Genomic DNA, 22,635 nt, shown 5'->3' with positions numbered 1-22,635 from the left:
AAAAGAGCAAACTGGACACTTTTTTCTAAATCAAAAATGCAAGTGTTTTGCCAGAGTAGCATATACAGTGAATGATACACATTGTTTTATACTGTACAACTACTTTAAAAGGTCGACGTTTCGATCCCCCGCTCTAAGATACATGGGGATCATCATCAGGACTTATTGATATTGTATTGCCTGTTGGTAAAAGATTTATACGCCTCTTTCGAAGAGAGGTGCATGTGAAGAGGCTTGGGTATTAAGATCTCGGTCCTGGGTTAGTAGCCAGGAATCCTGCAGGGTTGTGTCGCATGGGTGGGCGAGCAAGGTCAGCAGGCGTTGCTGGTGGCCGGGGCCACGTTTCCCGCGTCGGGGAACTGCTAATTGATTGTTCCAGTTAGTTTGCCGAGTCGCAAAATGAAGGCGGTACCGGGTTGATGCACGGATCCTCTGGTAACGGGAGCGATGTCCTCGTATAATCGGTGCGGCTGATGCTGCAGTTAGTTCGTTAGTGTGGCCGGAGTAAAATCGATACTAAAAGTACCACACCCAACCATGTCTCTACATATCGCACCATGGAGGTATGGTGTGGATTTCAGAGAGTGGAGGACACAATAGGAAGAGAAAAATATCCAAACACTCAATCTATGCCACACACCTCAAACATAGTATGGATTTTCATGTAATATATATCTATATCCACAAAAGGATACAAAGCCCAAAGTACAACTATGGCACAAAACAACAATAATGCTGCGCCCAAGGCGCAATGCCAACCAAGAAGTGGGTAAACCCCCCACAACTCACCTCAGAAGGACAAGTGCCAAGGCGAAGTGAAATGAAATGAAATGAAATGAAACATATATTTGTAGAGAGCGATTGCTGCCCTGAGGCGTCCAAGCGCTAATTGGAAGGTGTGGTTGCTTGACAGAGGAATTTCGCTGGGAGATTAGTGGTGAACCTTGAAAAGGAAAGTCTTCAATTGCTTCCGAAAAGAGGACAGATTAGGGTTGGACCTGAGTTGAAGGGGGAGTGAGTTCCACAGCTTGGCGGCATTGTAAGAGAACATCCTGCCGCCAGCTCTTGCCTTTTTTATTCTAGGGACTGTGGCCAAGAAAGCCTGGTTTGAGCGGAGGTTTCTACTGGGATGGTACTGTGTTATTAGTTCGCGGCTGATTGCCGGTCCTGTGTCCCAAAAGGCTTGATGGGATATACACATTGTCTTAAAGGAAATTCATTGTCGTACCGGTAGCCAAAGTGTGGGACAAAGAAAGATGAGGACACCCAGGAAACCCACGAGGTGTAAATTCCACACAACTGTCACTGTCCAACTTGCCATAATAAAATATATACACATCGAAACCAAAGGTATACTCCAGAAAAATGCATGCAAGCCAATGAAAACACAGTGATGTGCCATTGCGCAAACAAAATAAAGTGTGTAACAAACACAGCCCAAGCGCAGGCCACACCACAAAATGGGGTCCACCGCCCGCTGAATAAACAACAATATGGGTCCACAGCCCATTGTGTAAAGTGAAACATGGAGTAAACCGCCCACAGAATAAACAACAAAATAGGTACACTACCCATTGCATAAAATAGAACCTAGGATACACCACCTACAGAGTAAAGCACAGTATGTGTACACCGTTCCAAGTAAAAGAATAAAACTCACACTGCTGGATGTATTACCGTACTGCTGAATGAATTACTAACGTATCATTAAAGTCAGGCACCACACAAATATGTAGGGAGGGAACAGTGAATGGGTGTGCGCACCACCCACACTGTGAAAATGAACAAGAGTAAGGAGACCAGCTCCTACAGACCACTACCCTAGAAACATTTGCGTTCCAAAACTTAGCATAAAACACACGACACAGCGCCTGACTACTGCATGAGCAGATTCAAAGAAGCAGTGAAAATTATAACATTAAGCTGGAATATAATTTGTGTTGCATTACCCAAAACATGACAATTTCCAAAAAGTTAGACAAAATAAGCTGTTGTAAGAATACTGAGCAACAACACACACATGTGAAATAATGCAGTATAAGAGAATTGCTTTAAATGAACTTTTAACCAACGCCGGTGAGCGAACTCTCTCACCCGAGATGATGAATACTTCCCACGCCGATCAATAAGTCCTTGAAAAGCTTGCGCCACGAAGATTGCAAACAACAGTCACGTACCAGAGTGAAGAGTTGATTGAGGACTCGACACAGAACCTGACACGCAAAGAAAAATGCATCCAGATGAAGAAGGGGAGCAGGCAGCACTAGAGATAGCACCAGATGAAGACTCGATCACAATAGCTTTATTGACAGACACAAGCGTGTATTCATGGTTGTCATACAGCACATTTTGTGCCGAAGGATGCTGGGCAAAACAAAGTTTGAGATTGCTCAAAATGGCGGCACGTTTTTAGACGTAGACGTAGACTTAGACATCACATTCATTCTGGCTGAGCAACTAAGAAGAGGATGCACTAAGGAGAATTAAGTCACTACAATCTGCAAGGGCTTGAAGGAGAGCTCGCTTCCTGTTCCGAAGTCTCAGGGAAACAAAGACTTCATCACCAGCTCCCCTGAACTTACTTACTGGGAGTAGTGATCTGCGCCAAGAGGTGCCTGTTGCTGAGTTAGGCCTCTGGAGATTGTTCCTGCTGTTGGGAGCTGAAAAAGTGATGCAACTAAAAGAAGTGCGATGCATCCGCACCTGTTTCCGATGCATTGTCGCAGTGCCGCTGAAGAAACTGATGCAGCGCCTGCCTGTGGCTGGAGAAATCGCCACATGACGAATCCTGTGCACCGGAGTCCGAGATCGCCAAATCAATTCCGACTCAGGCCCTGCTCTGCAGCTGCAAGAACCAACACATCATGGGACCACAGCTGGAGAGACCAATGCAGCGCCGTTGCCACCACCACATCGAGAACCGATGCAATCCATGGTTCCCACGCGTTGCACCGAGGTGCCAAGTCTACAAGGACACCGGGGCCACAGTAAGAAACCATTACATGACCTCCCCGCACATTAAGAAACCAACACATCACCTCCCCTTCAGTACGGAACCGACGTATCAGCTCCCCTGCGTGGCAGTAAGGAACCAATGCATCACCTCCCCTGGAGTAAGGAACCAACGCATCACCTTCCCTGGATGTAAGGAACTGACGCATCACCTTCCCTGCCACTTTTTTTGTTTATGATTGTGGTGCATCCAAGGTACTTTGTGTTGTAAGTGTTGCATCTATAGTTTGCTATGGACAGAACTGTTTGTACCTTCTAAGGATTACATTTTGATTGCTGTATTGTGGATTTTTGTCGTTTTGGTCTTGTTTGGTTTAGATAATGATTACTTAATTTTCGAACTTGGCCTGGTGTCCATTTGTAGTGTTTTCACTATACTCCTGTATGTGTGCACAAATGCCTCTGAGATAATCCCGTCTTTTCATGCAAAGCTATCAAGGGGTGAGCAGGGGTTATTTTAGAAGTGTATCCCCTTACCCTGACTAGGAAGATGGGTCCTTACTTGCACAAACCGCTGCTAACTAGAGACCCCCATTACTAACAGGAACTTATGGCCTTAATCATTGGTATGTAAAGTAGGCCGGTGTAATTATTGAAACTGGATGAGTCAGAGAATGCAAAGATTACCAGACTACAGGGCGCTATACATCCATTCCTCAACTCTACATCCTCCAGTGGGCCTAGTTACCCCTCCCAACACATTCTCAGGGACCCCATAAAGAGTGGGGCGTGTGTCACTGGAGTTCTATAGATCTGAGATAGTCCTCCATTTACCAGGAGCCCCATTAGAAAGTGTACTTCCAAGGGCTTCCCAATAATCCAACAAGGCGTGTAGGCAACTATCAGTATTGATAAATTTGAAATCCATGCAGGCTAACGTCAATCTTTAGGTTCTGAATGGAGTTCATGTGGCTGCCCTCCCACATGTCCCTCAAGCACAAAATTCGTATACAGTCCCAGCCTCGAAATACCTCTACCCGTGCCACCCAGTCCAGCCAGCAGCCTGGCCAAATGTTGGTTTCAGATGTCCTTTGCCTGTCCCATCCAGTCCACCTCAGCCCCACTCGTCATGCTTAGCCCTGGGCAGTTCAACTCAGTGCCGCCTCCATGCTTGGAACACCACCCTTGTTGGCGCCGGGAGCAACCCAGGGATGGGACCGCCATCAAGAAGATCTGTTATATCATCTAAGCTAATCAGTGCCATTTCCTGAGTGAAGGGTGTGTTTTGTGACTCTGGAGTTATATCTGGATGGAGAATCGGCCCTTGCCATGGATGGCCCTGTGAGCATTATTTTGGTAAATGCTGACAATGTCAAGTGCCCTTAATGATATACTGCTATTGATGTGTAACACAACAATATGTACTTAGCTATTATCACAAACATTTAATTTGCTCCAACACTCCAATCTCTCACCAAGTAAGATGCTGTTTTATCTATCACTATCTATAAGAGATTTGATATAGTTATAATAGTATAATGGAAAGTGTACATGAGATTCATTTTTGGCTTTCAAATCTGTGTACTATAGATTAATCTTACCTTTAAGAAACATGGAAACATCTTCCAATTGGGGTACATTGTCCTCTCTGTATCCACAGTGCTTGCTCAATAATGGGAGGTTTTTCAGATACTCTCGACAAGCATGAGTTGGATAGAGTTTTGTGAGTTCCCTGAAGATCGTTCCCCAGGTTTTGATTTCTTCAGGTGTGTATTCAACTGTAGGAATTGGTTGGCCTCTAATAAAGAACACAAGAGTATTGGAACATACATAAATAGCCTGGGACATTGGATGCAAAAATATGGAAAATAAAAAAAGGAGAGTGTCTGCTGAGTGTTCAAGAAATTACAGTATTTTTAAGGTGTACCACTATCTGTAACTAGGGAAAATACATTGTTGGAATTATATTGGATATTTCTTTACAGGATTATTATCTATCATGTCTTGGCTTTGAAAATAGATCTGTGGAACATAAATAAAATGCAAATGGCTAAAAGTCTTATCAGAAAAACAGGTTTAACAATTATACACTCAGGAGGACAACAAAAGTTCTCAACACATCAGTTTGGAAATTGGCATACTGAAGTCAATTGCGAAGACAGATAACCTGAGGTCTGAAACGTCACAAGTTACATTGACTCCTTTATTGGCTTTTGCTTAATTGCACAGGACAGTTCAAAACCCCAAAGATCTATGGTCACTTTTCTCTCTTATCCTGATTGATATTTCTGCCCCTTCAGAAGTCCTACGCATTATGACAATATTTTAACAACGGTATTAAAAGATAAGTGAGGGCAAAGACCATCCTTAACCAATGATATTAAAAAGAGAAAGTTGCTGTGGTTGCATGATGGTTAACTGACAGTGGACCAACCGTCCTTTAAGATGCTCCACAATGTAATAGAATAGGTTAAGGGTTGTATGAAATATAATACTACTAGTACATGATGGTAAAATTTACCATTTTACACTTTCATAAACGGTTTATTTTCTCCAACTATACCATTGCACTTCTGGTGAATATCTTCCTTTTTGTGAGAAAAGTGTAGTAAAGGAGTCCTGGGACAAGTAGAAGCAGTAAGCAGAATCCTTTATTGTAGGTTAGGAGGTAGAGTAAGAGCAGACCCTCCACTGCAGGATCAACCAGTCAACTGCCACAATGTAGAATCCACAGAACAAGCATACAAGGAATACAGAATGTAAAACATCAGGTACAGGTATTCTAAATAGACTAGAATGACAACTTACAATGTACTACACATCTTCTCCCTTTCTGTTGACTAAAAAGAAGAAGAAAAAAACACAAAACAAAACTGATAAAGAAAACTTAACATACAAAATCTTGCCAATAAACAGGAGGCCGCCGAGACCTAAGAGAACGTGTACCAATAAAGTCATTTTTAACAGGAGCAAGAGCCTGCGAAGGAGCAGGAGCATCCCCACCACCGAGCCGCTAACTTCATTGTGGACTGGAGGCCCTTAGGGCGTGTAATCAGCTAACAAGTATCCACTCGTAGAAGGAACACCAGAATCGGGAACAAGAGAAGTGGAACCACCATTAGGCAGAGGAGGCGAAGAAACCAAAGACGAAGTAGATTTCACTCTCTTATAGAGAGCAATCCTCCTAAAGTTCCAACACTCACCATTATTAAGAATGACACAATGATTGAGTACCTTCTTGACCTTGAAAGGCCCCTTGAATTTAGACAAGCCCTTTAGTAGCCTCCCCAACTTAACTTTGACCAAATCTCCCACAGAAAAAGGAGAGGAAAAAGGGACCAGGGAAGAAGATTCAGGAACATTAACGTGTTCACCATCAAAAGCACTACACTGAGTCTGCAAGGTGACAACATCTCTCATCCAAGACGGAAACAACTTCAGACCAGGATCACGTCCTCTCATCAATTGGAAAGGGGATAAATCTCCAACAGTTAGGGGGGTAGTGCGGTACGCCCACATTTCGTTCACCATTTTCCTGACAATATGTCCACTACTAGAAGCCATTTGGATAATGCCCTTCACAACTTTATTCGCCCTTTCACAAACAGCATTGCCTTGGGGGTTGTACAAGGACGTACGATGATGAGAGATGCCACACTCTTTCAAGAATACCTGCAGATCTTTAGATGTGAGCTGGGGACCATTATCGGTAATAATGATAGATGGTAAACCCTCTTCTTTGAAAAGATTACCTTTGTATAAAGTTCCAAGAAACACTTTCATCAAACCATTATTAGAATCATTTGGAACGCGTCATTATAAAGAAGCTTATGACCTCTTATTGTCTTTGTCAACTGCAAATATTTGTAATGCCGTTTTAAACTTTATTAGATCAGCTTTGGTGATTAGAAATAGATACTGAGTCTTGATGGAAATTAGCTTTAAAAAAAACCATGTACGGTGATTTTATTTTTAAAAAATTGTGTAAACATGTATTGTGATTTTATGGTGGATTAATTGCAATGTCTTTTTAAAATTTTCTATGTACACTTTTATGATTTCTATATGGAATCGAAATAAAGTTATTTGACTTGACTTGACTTGAAAAGATTACCTAAAAATCTGATGGTATTCGGTGTAGTGATATCATTAGTGAAATGCACCACCAACCACTTAGTGAACACATCGACAACCACAATAGCGAATCTGTCCCTTTCATTTAACTCACCCATGGGGCCAATAAAATCAAGACAAATCGTGTGCCAGGGTAGACTGGGACTTTGTATGTGCGCATCAGGAACAACCTTTGGACCAGTTTTTAAACGTTTCTCACCCTCCCTGCACAAAGGACAATTCTCAATCCAATCAACTACTTGGGAGTCAATGCCTGGCCACCAAAAGTGGTCCTTAATGCGTCTTTGAGTGAGTGTCTGGCCCATGTGCCCCTCATGTGCCAAAGCCAACATTTTACTTCTCAACCCAAAGGGTGGTATACATTTCTCGCCTTTAAGTAGGATGTCATTGACAATCGAAAGCTCATCTAAAACCTTGATATAGGGTCTAACAGAAACAGAAACAGAACTTTCACGCCTAGACCCCAATCTGATGAGTCTGATAACCTCCTGAAGAGTAGCATCAACAGCCATTTCCCTAGACCAATCGCTAGAGGAAAAAACTCCTTCACCCACAAAGACAGCGTCTTCAACTGAAGCAACTGCAACATCATCCAAGTCTAAGGACGCTTCCGAATTATGAGAGGAACGCCAGTCTAACGACAACCTTGAAAGGCAATCGGCCTGAACGTTTCTCCAACCTTGAATATATTCCACAGAGTACTGAAATTCTTGTAACCTGGCTGCAAGATTCATGAGCCGGGCTGAACCCTTACCCGCCCCTCCAGGTGAAAGGACTTTGATAAGGGGCTTGTGATCAGACCTTAAAATGAACTTCATGCCCCAAAGATATGTGCGGAAGTATTCAACAGCCCAAGAAGCAGCTAGCGCCTCTCTTTCAATGACTGAATAATTTTCCTCGGTGTCAGTGAGGGTCCTGGAAGCGAAAGCAATGGTAACCTCTGACGCTCCCTTCATTTGTGACAGCATAGCCCGCAAACCATGCGCGCTGGCATCCACAGTGGCAATTGACTTATTGTGAATATCAAAGGAAGACAACACCTTGGCATCACAAATCTCATTCTTGATATTTACAAAACACTCCTGCTGTTGAGCTCCCCAGATGAAACTAACACCACGTTTAAGCAATGACCTGATACAAACAGTCTTATCAGAAAAGTTTTTGACAAATTTCGAATAGTATTAAATTAGTCCCATAAAGGAACGTAACTGATCTTTATCACAAGGTGGAGGTGCAGAACGAATGGCTTCACACAAGTCCTTTTTGGGTTTGATGCCAGAGGAGGTAATGGTATAACCCAAAGAATCCACTTGATCCACCCCAAACAAACATTTGTCCTTGCGTAAGGTAAGACCAGCAGTGGATAATTTTTCCAAAACAATTTTGAGTGTGGAATTATGCTGACTTTCAGTAAGGGACCATACATCAGAATATCATCCTGAAAATAAACAACCTTAGGTACCCCTTCAAAGATGCTAGAAACCATGCGTTGAAAAACGCTCGCTGCTGAATTAAGACCCAATGAGAGTCGAGTGAATTGATAGGTACCCCAAGGAGTGATAAAGGCTGTTAAACTTTTGGAGGCCTTATGTAAATCAATTTGGTAGTATGCACTCCTGAGGTCTAGTTTGGAAAAAAACTTAGCTCCATTAAGAGTGGTAACCAACTCTGCTATGTTAGGCAAAGGGAAGGTGTCGGCTACAACACACTGATTAAGGGACCTGAGGTCGACACAGAAACGGAGTTTGCCGTCCGATTTCTTCGTGACGACAATAAGCGAAACCCAAGGAGAGGCTTCGACAGGCTCAATCACCCCAGAAGCCAACATGTCATCAAGAAGACCTTTCACTTCATCCCTAATGACAATGGGAATACGTCTCACCTTGTGCTGGACAGGAATTGAGTTTTCCATAAGCCTAAGTTTTCTCCAAAAACAGTTTTAAAGTTGGAAAGTATAGAAAGTAACTCTATGTCCTCAACAACCATGACTTGAGGATCGGCACGAGGATTGACAATAATAAAAAGGTCATATTGGTGAACCCAACCTAGGATAGCAGGGCCCGATTCAGAGACATAGACCTTCCCATAAATTTGTCTCGTAGAAAACTTGATGTTGGCTTCAAAGTAACCTAGGATGTCTAGGGGTTCGCCCTGATACCCACCAGGAGAAATATCTTTCGGGAGAAGTGGACCCATTCCCCACACATCTACAAAAAGACAGTTGGGAATGATGGTGTAGCGTGAGCCAGTGTCCAGCATTAAATGAACATTTTTATCATTTATACTAAACAGCGCTTAAGGTCTATTTTTCCGTTTGTGCTCTTCGTGTTGAAGACCATCATCATTGCCAACAACTAAAATCTTGTTAATGTCATCTGTGGTTTCAGGAATGTTACTTTCACATGACACAGATGAACGAGCTTTGCTTCTACACACCCGAGCATAGTGCCCTAACTTGCCACACTTCATACATTCTTGTTTAGCTGCAAAACAGAATTTGGAGTCAGAGGCATGACCATAACTACCACATCTTAAGCATTGTTTAGAAGGAAGGGGTTTAAAAGTGCTCTGACTTTTAACATTCGCCGTTTTTTTGTTAAAGATCTTCTTCTGCTTAATGAGAGCAATATCGTCCTGATCATCGTCCTCCTGTGGACAAAACATGTGGGAATGACAAGACACTTCACTAACATCACTTGAAATTGCTCTCTTCTCTAATTCCTTCATACATGCCTCGGATTGCTCGACAATTTTCGCCAAATCAATTGCTGTTTGAAGGTTGGGATTCTTTGCTGCCCATAGACGCTCTTGAATTTTCTTATTGTTACATTGTACTATGAGCTGGTCTCTAATTAACTCATCAGTCATGTTGCCAAATTTGCACTTGACAGACATTTCACACAACCTGGAAACAAAATCATCTATAGTTTCACCCATTTTCTGACTTTTAGTTTAAAACATGTACCTATTCATAACAAGGTTTTCTTCCTTAGCATATCTTACTTCCAGACGAGAAACAGCTTCCTTATATTCGTCTAAAGGAGCTTGCGCACCAGCTTGAAGAACCTGTGGCAAGAATCTAAAAACGCGTTGGCCCTCTTTACCTAGTGAACTCAAAAGAAGAGCTTTTTTGCATTTGGCAGAGTATTCTTGCGCATCTAAAGCATCCAGATAGTTCTCAAACATGGGAAACCAATCTTCCCATGATATGCTGGGTTGACCTGGGATGGAAAGGAAGCTAGGCGGTAAAACAACAGTGCCACTTTGCAAAGCAACTTGCTCAGACATCATTAAGTTATTGTCAGACTCGTTGAATAAATAAACACACTCTTTATGATGATGCTGAGGCAACTGTGGAATTAGCCAGTAGTATTTAAGGCTGTCGATAAAGTCAGAAAATAAACAAATATAAATAGGGGTGAATGTCTATAAAATGATAAAACAGGGCAGCGTATAGTCAAAATTCGTTAATGAAAAAGAACCAGTAAAGTAAACATTTACTTCATAAAAATGCGCGAAAGACGTGCGCATCGTTGTTGCATCGCTGGAGGTGAAACTGATACTAAGGTAACCCAAGATGGCTTCCTAATGCGCGTTGACGTAGAAAGGATGTTGCTCCACACGTAGCGTCGCGTTGACACTTCCCCCGCAGACGCTCAAAGTTCTACGAGCAGGCAGACGTCACACAGCCAATCACTAACTCCCCGTGAACATTCTAGCACGTCATCATTGGAGGAGAGGAGGAGACGGGAGTAGGGGACGGCCAGAGAAACGAACGGTGGAGTTAGGTAGGTGAACGGAGGAGGAGAACAACATAAAGTTGAGTCTATTACTTGCCAGTCGGTAGAGGAATGTGAAGGTTCCTGCAAGAGTCCTCCATAAACGCTTTAAGTTGCGCAAGGAATGCGAAGTCGAGTTCACCTCAAATTGGTCTGCTCTTGACTCGTAGGCCGGTATAAAGTCGATGGGTTCAATTAAACGTCGCCAAAATATTGTAGTAAAGGAGTCCTGGGACAAGTAGAAGCAGTAAGCAGAATCCTTTATTGTAGGTTAGGAGGTAGAGTAAGAGCAGACCCTCCACTGCAGCAGCAACCAGTCAACTGCCACAATGTAGAATCCACAGAACAAGCATACAAGAAATGCAGAATATAGAACATCAGGTACAGGTATTCTAAATAGACTAGAATGACAACTTACAATGTACTACAAAAAGCATCCTACACCAATAACATTGGCATGGGATGTCCTGTAAAACAACCAATACGAGATCCTAGAGATGTCTTATTTAGCTGAAGAAAAACTAGATTTGAGTACATTCAAGGCCAAATGTAAAATTGTTTTTATCAGTCGCAAACCGGAAATCTGGCTGTTTCCGATCGCTGAAAAGGGTTGTAGCATGTACAAACCCTATTTTGCGAGTCGGTAACCTATTACCAACTCACAAAATAGGGCTTGCGAGTCGCTATTAGAAAGATGTGTGGCAATGGCGTCACTTCCTAATAGCGAGTCGCACTGGTATATACGATTGTTTTGCAACCGTAAATGGGGTCGCAAAACAATTGCAGTTACCACCTACTTTAAGTAGGTGGTAAGCCAGTTTACACAGGAACTAGGGACCATTTCCCCTCTGTGAATGTAAGCGGAAAAAAAATTCAGAGCGGACCTTAAGAAATAAAGAGAAGAAAACGTCCCATTTTTTTTCTTTTAAACTCATCCCATTTTCCTTTAAGGAAAATGGGTTGCATTTGGGAAACAAAAGTTGCTTTATTTAAAAAGAAAACACAGAAATGGTGGTCTGCTGACCCCAGTATGCCACCATCCCTGTAATGGTAGCCCATTTCTAATGGGTCGCAAATTACAACCTGCCTCATGAATATTGCTGAGGCAGGTCATTTGCGACCCCATTGAGAATCGCTAAATGTGTCTGAGACACATAAGGGCATTCTGTTTTGCGAGTCGTAAAAAATATCGCAATTTGCAACCTGTAAAACGGAATGGTCCTACATCTTGCCCTCTGCACTGCAAATCCAGTAAATGTGGCTATATTTATGAAATGTGTAAGTGTTTCATAAAAGATCACAAAATTTGCATAAGCAAACTCCTACAACTGCATGCATCCAGCGGATGTTCATTACTGACAGGGATATTTCAATGGGACAAATATTTTAGCAACCAGTCATCCAGAATTTTAGGAAACATATTCAGCCTGATTCATCATTCTCCCGTTTTGCGAGCCCCTAATAGCGATTCATAGCGAATCGCTATTAATGACTCGCAAAACGGGATTCATGTAGAAATTGCATAAAGAAATGCGATTCCTACATAATCCTTATTTGCGATTAGCAAATTGCTAATCGCAAATAAGTATTAACTCGTCATTCATTCCTATGGGCCAAAAGGCCCATAGGAATGAATGGGGAGTATTCCTTATTTGCGATTAGCAATTTGCTAATCGCAAATAAGATAGCGATTTGAAGGGTGCCAGGGGTGTCCAAAGGACACCCTGTAGCACCCCTCAAATGAAATTTTACACAGGTGTTGCACACACACATGTCCAAAGGACATGTGTGTGTGTAACATGCAACTCAGAAAAATGCATTTAAAAGCATTTTTCTGAGTTTTTCGCAATTTACCACGAGGTCTGACCTCGCGGTAAATTGCGGCCTGAAATTGCGAATTCGCAAAACAAAATTGGATGATGAATTGCATTTAAGGAATCTCAAATAGAGATTCCTTAAATGTAATTCCTCGCAAAATTGCGAGATTTGGGATGATTAATCCCAAATGCAAAAATCGCACTCGCAAGGGGCCAGATTCTCAGAATCTGGCCCTTTGCGAGCCGATTTCGGCATCATGAATAAGGCTGATTGTGCCTTACATTTTTTTTTTTAATTTGTTTTTATTGCAGAATTAGAAACCATTGCATACAATAAATCAACCAGCACACTCATGGTGTCCCTCCGCATGGATCGAGTAAGCATATATCATACACAGCCATTCAGCCCGTATCCCGGGGGCCGGGCGGCGCAATGTTCAAAACTTCCAGCAAGAACATCATGGTGAGCCTCCCTGAGGGACATTTGGTCGATAACCTCTTCATGTATCTGCATTTTACCCCCCTACCACCTAACCCCCCCCCACACTGTCCAGCATAGTCCAACAGCCCGGCCACATGGCGATATTGCGATCCCACCCTCCAGTCCCTCCAGTGATGGGCCTTAACATAACAGTACCACGAGTCCCTGCCCCTGCTCCGCCATCTATCCAATCTCTCCAGCCCCGTTAGGACAGTTACAGGCCCGGAATTACCGTCGCTTCCCAACCTGGATCCCGGTGCCCACCCCGCTCCTCAACAACCCCAAAACAACCCCCATCCCGCCCCCCCAGCAACCGCTAATGATGTGGACCATTTTCCTAACGCCATAATGGGTCCCGCTACAGATCTATCTATACCTCCCTTACTCGTAAGCCTCATGGAGTCTTTATGCACTATCTATTCAGCACTCATCGTCCACCTGGGAGTCACGCAAAGCCTGCACTATCAACTCCCACGCGCGCGCTGAGTCTAGACTCTTTTCATTGTCGAGCTTGACTGCTTGTCTCATACGGAGCACACTCTCGCAATCAGACCACCTCAGCAATTCATTCGTCCACCTCCTCACAGACGGTCCCTCTCTGGACTTCCAGTGCCAGGTGATCTCCCTCTGCGCCAGTATCAGCCCCAGGTCAATAAATTTACTGGTCACCTTAGTATTTTTCGTGTGCGGGAACCAGAGCAACAAGCACGCCGCCATATCAAACTCCACCTCCCTGTCGGTCACTACATTCAGGAGTTCCCCAACCTCCGCCCAGTAAGCCTGCAGTTTCGGGCAGCCCCATAACAGATGATCCAAATCCGCCTCCAATGCCAAGCATCTCGGACACCTCGCCTCCTGCACCTGGAAGTACCGTTTGATCTTCTCCGGGGTCAGGTAGGCCCTATGCAACACATAAAAATGCACCTGCTGAAAGCGTGCATTCCTTGTGCCCTTCCATGTACGCTTAAGGATATGACCCCACACCGTGTCCGGTATGGGCCTGCCTATGCTAAGTTCCCATTTCGCCTTCAGGCCCAGGAGCGGGTCCAACCCCTCATGCAGCATCCTATTATGGAGGCAGGTCACCGCTTTAAAGGTGCCAGCGGCCATCACTACGTACTGGCAAGCCATCGTCGTTTCCGGTTCAATTAGCCCCCCTCTCCAATGCTTCTGCATTGCCGCCACCACGGCCGCATGCAAGAGGAAGCTCCCCTCCGGCAACCCAAACTGTTCTTGCAACGTCTGGAAGGGGACCAGCGTCCCGTCAATATACAGATCCCCCACCACTTGCAGTCCTAGCTCCTCCCATTCCAGTAATGGAGACCAATCGCCCCCATGCGGCAGCGCAGTCAGCCTCCCTATCGATATCTCTGGGGCATACGGTCGGGACGCCCTCGCTCTCCTCAGGCTCCTCTGCCAACATAACCTGAGCTTTTTCTCCTCCATGGTGAGGCCTCGCAACTCCAGTTTCTGCTGCATAATAATGTAGGCCAGGACATGGCGTTGTATACCCTGCTCACGATCATGCTCCGGCCCTCTAAACACCCTGGCCACATGCTGTGTGAGAACCTGAAGTTGCGCGGCCAAGTAATACAACTCAAAGTCAGGGACCGCCATCCCCCCCTCAGCTTGGGACGAAGCAACATATTCAGTGCTACCCTACGGCGGCCTTGCCCCCAAAGGAAATCGATGACCATCGTCCGCAGGTCCCTAAAGATCTTCTGAGGAATCCAAATGGGCAGCGTGCGAAAGTAATACAAGAGCCGCGGGAGCGCCACCATCTTCAGCAGAGCTATCCTGCCCAACACTGACAAAGGGAGGGAGGCCCAAAAGGACATGCAGCCTCTCAGTGCCCGTATGCACCGCCCAACATTACCCTCTAATAAGTCCGCGACCTCGTGGTAGATTCGTACGCCCAAATAGGTAAAGCAAGATGGCTCCCAGACCACCCCTACCTCGCGAGAGGGACATGGCGCGTCCACCCTGAGCGGAAAGACACAAGCCTTCGTCCAGTTAACCCTGAGGCCCGACAACCGACCAAACTCAGACAGCATATCCATCGCTCCTCCCAGGGCCCGCTCCGTATCCGCCATATAGAGCAGCAGATCGTCTGCATACAATGATATGTAGTGTAACTGCCTGCCTCTATCAATCCCCGCGTACATGTCTCCCGACCTGGCGCGCGCCGCCAGTGGCTCCATCGCCAGTGCAAACAGAAGCGGGGAGAGAGAGCACCCCTGTCTCGTCCCCCTACCAACCGGATAAGCCGCAGACACCAGAGTGCCCAGACGTACCCGCGCCGTAGCCGAAGAATACAACACCTTCGTCCATTTGCGAAACCCCTCACCAATGCCGAACTTTACTAGGACTTCGTCCAAATAGACCCACTCCAGACTATCAAAGGCTTTCTCAATATCCACAGATAACACCGCCTGGGCGTCGTCCACCTCCGTTGTACCATCCAATATCCCAATCAGACGGCGGATATTAAGGGCCGTGCTCCTCGTGGGGATAAACCCCGCCTGGTCCCTGTGCACTAGCCCGGTCATATGCGGGGCCAACCTGGTGGCCAAGATTCTGCTTAAAATCTTATAGTCCACCGTCAACATGGACAATGGCCTATACGACTTCACATCAGTCGCCTCTCTGCCGGGTTTCAGCAACGGCACTATCAACGCCTCCCTCATTGATCCGGGCAGACTCCCTAGCCTATGAGCCTCCCCATACACCACCAGTAGTCTGGGTGCCAAGCTATCGACATATTTCTGGTAAAATTCAATCGGCAGGCCATCTACCCCAGGTGTTTTATTCCTCGCCTTGTGTTTAATGGCTGCCCTGATCTCGGCTAGCGTAACAGGTCCACCCAACTCCTTCGCATCGTCATCGTCAAGCACCGGAAGCTGCATCGATTCCAAGTATTCAGCGATCTCTCAGGCCTCCGCCCCTAACCGACTCTCGTATAACTCAGCATAGTAGGCCCGAAAGCATTCCAGCACCGCCATTTGTGAATAAACCGTCTCCCCCAGTGTGTTTTTTATGCACAAGATCGGGCAGCCTCTGAGTTCCGGATTAGCGAGCCTGGCCAGTAACGTGCCTACCTTATCCCTTTCATCATGCGCTTTGATGGCATATTGTCTGTAATCATAGCTCCGCAGCCGTTCCGTTTCGGTGGCCACCACCTCTTTGGCTTCCAATAACCAGGCCTGTAGGTCCGGTCGGTCCGGCTTGCGCCGTTCCAGATCCCTCAATTTCCCCTCCGCACTGGCAAGCGCATTCAACACCGACATTCGAGCATTCGAAAACCTACCCATACACACTCCTCTCACCACCACTTTCATCGCGTCCCATTCAGTGGATCTACAAGTTGCTGTCTCCTCATTCTCAGCAAAATATTGATCTATGCCCAGTTGGATCGCGTCACTAAACACCGAGTCCTCCAGGGTGTCGGGCCGGAGCCGCCAAGTTGGGATCGCAGATCGCGCCCGCTGCCATTGGACGTGCACCAACAAAGGATTATGATCCGAAATGGTCCTGGCTAGGTACTCCGTATGGGAGACCAATGGGGCCAGGGACCCGCTGCAAAGGACCGAGTCGATCCTAACATGTAGAGCGTGGAGGGCCGAGAAAAAGGAGTAATCCCTGCCACCCTGATGTTGTTCCCGCCACACATCCAGCAGTCCCCACCTTTCCTGCCAATCCTTCCTGTGTGCAGCTAGCCTACGTACTGGGGAATCGACCAGTGGTGGGTGAGACCTATCCAAGGCTACATCTGTGATCGAGTTAAAGTCCCCCCCCAGAATCACAGGGCCCGCTAAGAAAGAGGCCAGTGAGCAGGATAAACTATCAAAAAAGCGGGCCTGATCAACATTCGGGGCGTATACGCAGCATAAAACCACATCCCTACCATACAACCGTCCCTCCACCGCCACGGGATCCACCAATTGATTCGACACCTGGAACTGTACCCCCGCTCGTACCCATATCAGTACCCCTCTAGCAAACGCGGAGTAAGTGGTACCAAAGACCTGGCCTCGCCATCTCTTCTGTAGCGCAGTGCATTCCTGTTTAGGTAAATGAGTCTCCTGCAACATGGCAATCTGGACCCCCCGCCTCACCAAATAAGCATGCACTTTGTGGCGTTTGACCATAGTTCGCAGTCCTCGGACATTCCATGTTAGGCATTTCAAGTTAGGTAACGTCCCCATACCAGCGCAGAACGATCCAGTTCAGGTGTAGCCATTCATTGCCCGCATCACAGCAGTTGCCCCCCCCCCCCCAAACGAACCATAGAAAAAACTCCCCAAACCCCACTCCCCAGGACAGAGCCTACAAACCCAGTTTCAGCCCCGTTCCAAACCTTAAACAAAACACACATCTGACTAACCTGTGGTCGCCACCACAGAAGTCCTTAAGGGCCCGAGGGGGGGAGTTATCGCCGACCCCGGGCAGGCGGAACCCGCGCCCCGCGCCTTCCATCCCGCAATGTTGATGCCTCACCCTACTGTACTGGGGTGAATGTAAGACATTGATCTACATTCTGTCAATCAAATTGTTTTTTGTAATTTTCACCCTACCTGGCAGCCCATCTAGTGCAAACAGGATACCTCCCCACAAGAGAGACAGTGTCCCAAGTCCCATATATGAGTCAGCCATGAAAAATCTCGTCAGAAGTCTGTGGGGTGACCACCGGGCCCTTCGAGCTCTCCGCCTCCGATAAGTCCTCTCCAGTCCTGCCGCCGTCCTCGCCAGAGTCCGATCCAGCCAGGTCACTCTCCTGTTGCGACCGTGTGATGCTCGCCGTCGCTGCCAGCGCCCCTCTTTTGTCCGCAGCCATTTGAGCCTCCCATTTCGCTCGCTGAAGTTTGTTGCGGGAGCGAATCCGTTGCGATTTCCGGACCTGAAGCGGTTTAGGCCTCTCTCGCTGGCTTCTGCCAGTCCTGTCCGTGCCAGCGCGATACAATTCCAGCCATGACCATGCTTCATCAGGAGTTTGAAAAAATTGAGTGTTCCCATCCATGATTATCCGCAGCTTGGCCGGGAAGAGCAACGAGTACTGGATGCCCTCCTCTCTCAGCTCCTTTTTCACCGCCAGGAAGGATGCCCTATTCCTCTGGACCGCCTGAGTATAGTCCGGGAAAATCGTGACTCGGCTATTTTCCACCTCGTACGGACCCGAGGCCCGAGCTTTCTGGATTAGGAGGTCCCGATCTTTATAATGGAGGAGCTTCACCACCATCGGTCTAGGGGGGCGGCCAAGCGCTGGTGGGCGAGCCGGTACCCTGTGTGCCCGCTCCAACGTGAAGAAGGAAGTGAGACCCTCCGGTGCCACCACCGTCCGGAACCAGTTCTCCATGTAGGCCACCGCGTCCTCCCCTTCAATTCTCTCCGGCAGGCCTACGACCCGCACGTTATTCCGTCTATTGCCGCTTTCGGCATCCTCCGCTCATCTCTCCAGCGTGTCCAGCCGGCTCAGGATGTCCGTGATCTTATGTTCCGCGGTCACCACCGCCGGTTTCAGGTCTAAGAGCAGCTGCTCATGGTCCTTAACCTTATCCGCCAACTTGGCATGGTCCGCCCTCAAGAGACCGAGCCCCGTGGCGACCTGCGCAATGTCTTGCTGCAATGCCTCCTTGGTCGAGGTGATGGCATCCAGAATAGCATCCAGGCGCCGGTTCAGTCTCTGCTCCTGTTCCAGCACCGGCGGGGAGGCCTCATCGGCCCTGGATAGTGCGGTGGAATCTTCCCGGCCCTGCTCCGTGATGGCCGCTCCTCCCTTGGCCGCCATCTTAGGTGCCTCTGTCGTCGTTGCCCAGGCCGGTCCGATCTTCACCAGGACCCGATATCCTCTGCCCGGGCGACGTGCGCACCAGCAGTGATCGTGGTGGAGTGCCTCCGCTGTGCCTGCAACTCTAAAATCAGGAGTTCCAGCGCCGTCCGCCCTACTGTCGCCAGATCCGGAGGGGGGGAGGGGGGGGGAAGGTAGTAACGAGTGCCTACCCCCAGTGCACCAGTCCAATGTTGGTCGCCAAGCCCCCCGCTCCTCAGGTCTGTGCCAGCAGCCCCCGTAACTCCGATCTCACAGAGACGGGCCACCTCGCAAGCCGATGCCAGTTCTCCTCGGTCTTGATTCAGAGACCATCGACCCTCACCGCCGCCATTTTCTTCGCACTCCGGGCAACACCTCGGGCATTGTCTTTCAAGGTCTCCACGGGACTAGCGGTCCCCAAAGAGCTCTCAGCCGCTCTCCAGTGGTTCCCCAACACCTCACAGGCCAATTGCGCCGACCAGGGGTCTCCCCAGGTGTAGTTTTCAGGAGAAATAGCGGGACCCTGCGCGGAGCTGCAAGCTCACGCCGCCATCCCGATCGGCGTCCAAGCCACGCCCCCTGATTGTGCCTTACATCTAAACCCCATCTAAGAAAATTAACGGTCTCTCTCTCTTTCTCTCATATACCTTTTCTAGTAAATACAGACATTTGTGTTGGTTACTTTGCTATCTAGCCTACTTTCTAGTCTGGAGGAGACTAAAACAAACTTTTCTAGTTTTTGCAGTGAGTGCCATGTTATCATCCAATTTGCAAATGCTTGGTTTTTGTGTACATTTTCACATTTTGTTCATGCAACCATAACTTGGCTTGGAAAATAACTATAAAGTTCAACTTTTCTTTAATAAAAGATGTTCATCTGTTCCCGAGCCATGGCAGCCCCATAAACTGGCCCTTCCCTCCAGCAGTGGCTGAAGTTAGATTTTCCCATTCGAAGCAGACCTTGATTAGATGTAAACAATCACATCATGGTCTGCCTGGAGAACATACAGCCTTTTGGGGCAGCGTCACTGCTGGGGTATTTTGGGTAATTACGGGAACATCAACCTACTCATATCTAAGCACCCATGAGAGGAAGGTAGAGAAGATGAAGTCAAATGGCTGCATGAAGCCTAGGAGGGAACTCTTGAATGGTTTCTTGTTTATCGCATTGCATACTCACTGCACACACATTAATTTACCCCGCTAAACACAAGTTGTTCTGACATAAGCATAAATTAGATTTATTCTTATGCAGGCATTTAGCAACCACTCTGTTTCATTTGCATAAATGTGAATAGAGATATCCAGACCTTGGGAAAGTTTACAGATGCAAGTGAAACATTAGGCAGTGTGAGCTGTCCCCATCGGCCTTTCAGTTTGGCACATGCACTATGTTATATTAGAGATAAAGTAACCCCTTCGTACACTATAAGGATATTATGAGTCACCAATGAGGTCCATAACCACATAGAGGAATGAGACAGAAGGCCAAGTTCCTTTATGAGGTTTTGGTAATCGGAGGTGACAATATCCTGATCATGTACGCTGGGGGTACTTAATCCCATTTAATACATGTCACACAATCACATTTCCCACAAACTACTTAAAACCTTGGGGTCATATTCTCATTATTTCACCATTATTGGCACCTTAGTGCTAGGGTGGCTGCATCACAGGCAGGACCTTCCGCCACAAAAACAATCCTCTAAGGCTTTTTTCTCTTTCTACATGTAGTGGCCCCAGGGGGAAGCAACCCCCTTGATAAATATGCCCCTTAGTACGTAGCTCCTTAATATGACAGAGCGAGCATGTTTGCACAAATTGAGAATAAAAATAAAACATCTATTGTCAAATTAAATACATAAAAAAGTAGTTAGATATTTGTTCCAGATAAGTCCGCAAACTACTCTCTTGGCTTGGTGACCCAGGAAGTTTCCAGCAGGATAGTAGCAGCCATTCGGGACTCCTCTGGAACCCTCTGGGAGGAGGTGCCTGCTATTGCACAGTTTTTTGCGGCTTCTACCAAAACCTCTATGCGACACCCCTTTCCCCTCCACGAGAGGTTGCATACCCACTAATTTGGGATATCCAGTTGCCTTCTATTCCCAAATATTTGGCCCAGGAACTCGATCAGCTTTTTATGGTGGAAGAGCTAGATTTAGCTATATCTGACCTCCAATCAGGCCGTGATGGGTTTCCCATTAAGTTGCTATCTCACCCATCTCACCCTACCTGTTGGCCATTTTAGCAGAAGCAACAAAGCATGTTTTTTTCTTACCTCGACCTGGATAATGTTACCATTGTGATTATACCGAAGGCGGACCAACCTACTGTATGCTATTCTTACCAGCTCATTTTCCTTATTAATGGGGGCATCAAGATCTCCGCTAAGGTCCTAGCAACTAGGTTGGGTAGAACGTTGCCTTATTTAATCCATCCGGATCAATGTGGCTTTATGCCTGGCAGAGCATACTCCATTGCAGGCGGAGGGTACAGCAGGCCTTTCTCAATCAAGCTGCTTGGGAGGCTCTTTAGCCCTCCTCCAAATTTTTTTTCTAAAGGTACTCGACACAGTCTCATTGACATTTCTGGAAGCCATACTACAACAAGCTGGCTTTGGATTCTCCTTCCATAGACTCGTTGGTCTCTTATACAATGTCCACACTGCCCAGGTCCATGTGAATGAGTCCTTCCCTTGCCTATCCCAATCCGCATGGGCACTGTTCAGTGATGTCCTCCATCCCCCTTATTGTTTGCCCTTGCGATTGAGCCTTAGATGCGCCTCATTAGATGAGATACTCGGATTCGGGGATGGCAGTTGGAGGGAGGCATTGAAGACCGCATTGCCCTCTATGTGGACAATGTTCTGCTGTTTCCAAGTGACCCTCAGTCTTCAGGCCCCAGATGCTTTGAGATCTCCAGCTGCATGAAGAGACCTCCAGTTTGCAGATCAATATGTGCAAGTCACTCTTGGTACCTGTTGCGGGGGATACTGCTGGAACAGCCTGATGCCCTGCATTACCGGTGCGGAATCTATACTTTAACTATCTTGTACTTCACATCTCTTATTTCTCAGACCTGGCAAGGGCCCTCAATTTTGGATATCACGCATCGGCCTTGGATAAGGACTTGTAAAGTTGAGTCACCTGCCACGTAACCCGATGGGACGCATTGCGTTCTTCAAAATGATGAGCCTCTCTCACTATTCCTATGTTCTGGCAAACTTCCCTCATCAGATCCCTCGGACGTGGTTTTGATCCTTTACTTTAAAGATGACAGCCTTTTTTGGACAGGGTCAGACACCAAGTGGCCTTTGCCTCTGCAAGAAAGTCCCCATATGACGGGGGCCTTGGCATGACTGATAGTTTTGGGTATTGCCTTGCTGCACACCTGGTCCAGGTTAATTAGTAGTGTACAGAGGATGGGATCACCCTGTGAATTGTATTGAATTATATCTTATGTGCCTAAATGTCTTCTTGGTCTGCTTTAGGGCAGCCTGATATCCCCTGCTATTCCCTTCTGTACCTGGGTGGCATTGCTCTGCTGGAAAACAGCCCTGAGTTAGAATCGTTGTTTTACTGGCATGACACCACTGTGGCAAAGCACTTGGCTCTGGCAGGTGCCCAGTGGGATAGAATAGGAATCATGTACTTGGAGTAAGTTGCA

At 46.7% G+C, this 22,635-nt stretch overlaps 1 protein-coding gene across 1 annotated transcript in view; it reads right to left on the bottom strand.

The window, feature by feature from the left end:
* TPH2 (tryptophan hydroxylase 2) overlaps positions 1-22,635 on the bottom strand; it is a 378,574-nt gene that overhangs the window by 163,644 nt on the left and 192,295 nt on the right. Inside the window, exon 5 of the mRNA XM_086937035.1 lies at positions 4,554-4,750. Coding sequence (XP_086793161.1) covers positions 4,554-4,750 — 197 coding nt within the window. The remainder of the gene's footprint in view (positions 1-4,553; positions 4,751-22,635) is intronic.

Source organism: Lissotriton vulgaris, chromosome 1_1 (genome assembly GCF_964263255.1).
Source record: "Lissotriton vulgaris chromosome 1_1, aLisVul1.2, whole genome shotgun sequence".
Classification (NCBI taxonomy): Eukaryota; Metazoa; Chordata; class Amphibia; order Caudata; family Salamandridae; genus Lissotriton; species Lissotriton vulgaris.
Note: the sequence above shows the minus strand (reverse complement) of the source record. Positions and strands in the feature narration are given on the sequence as shown.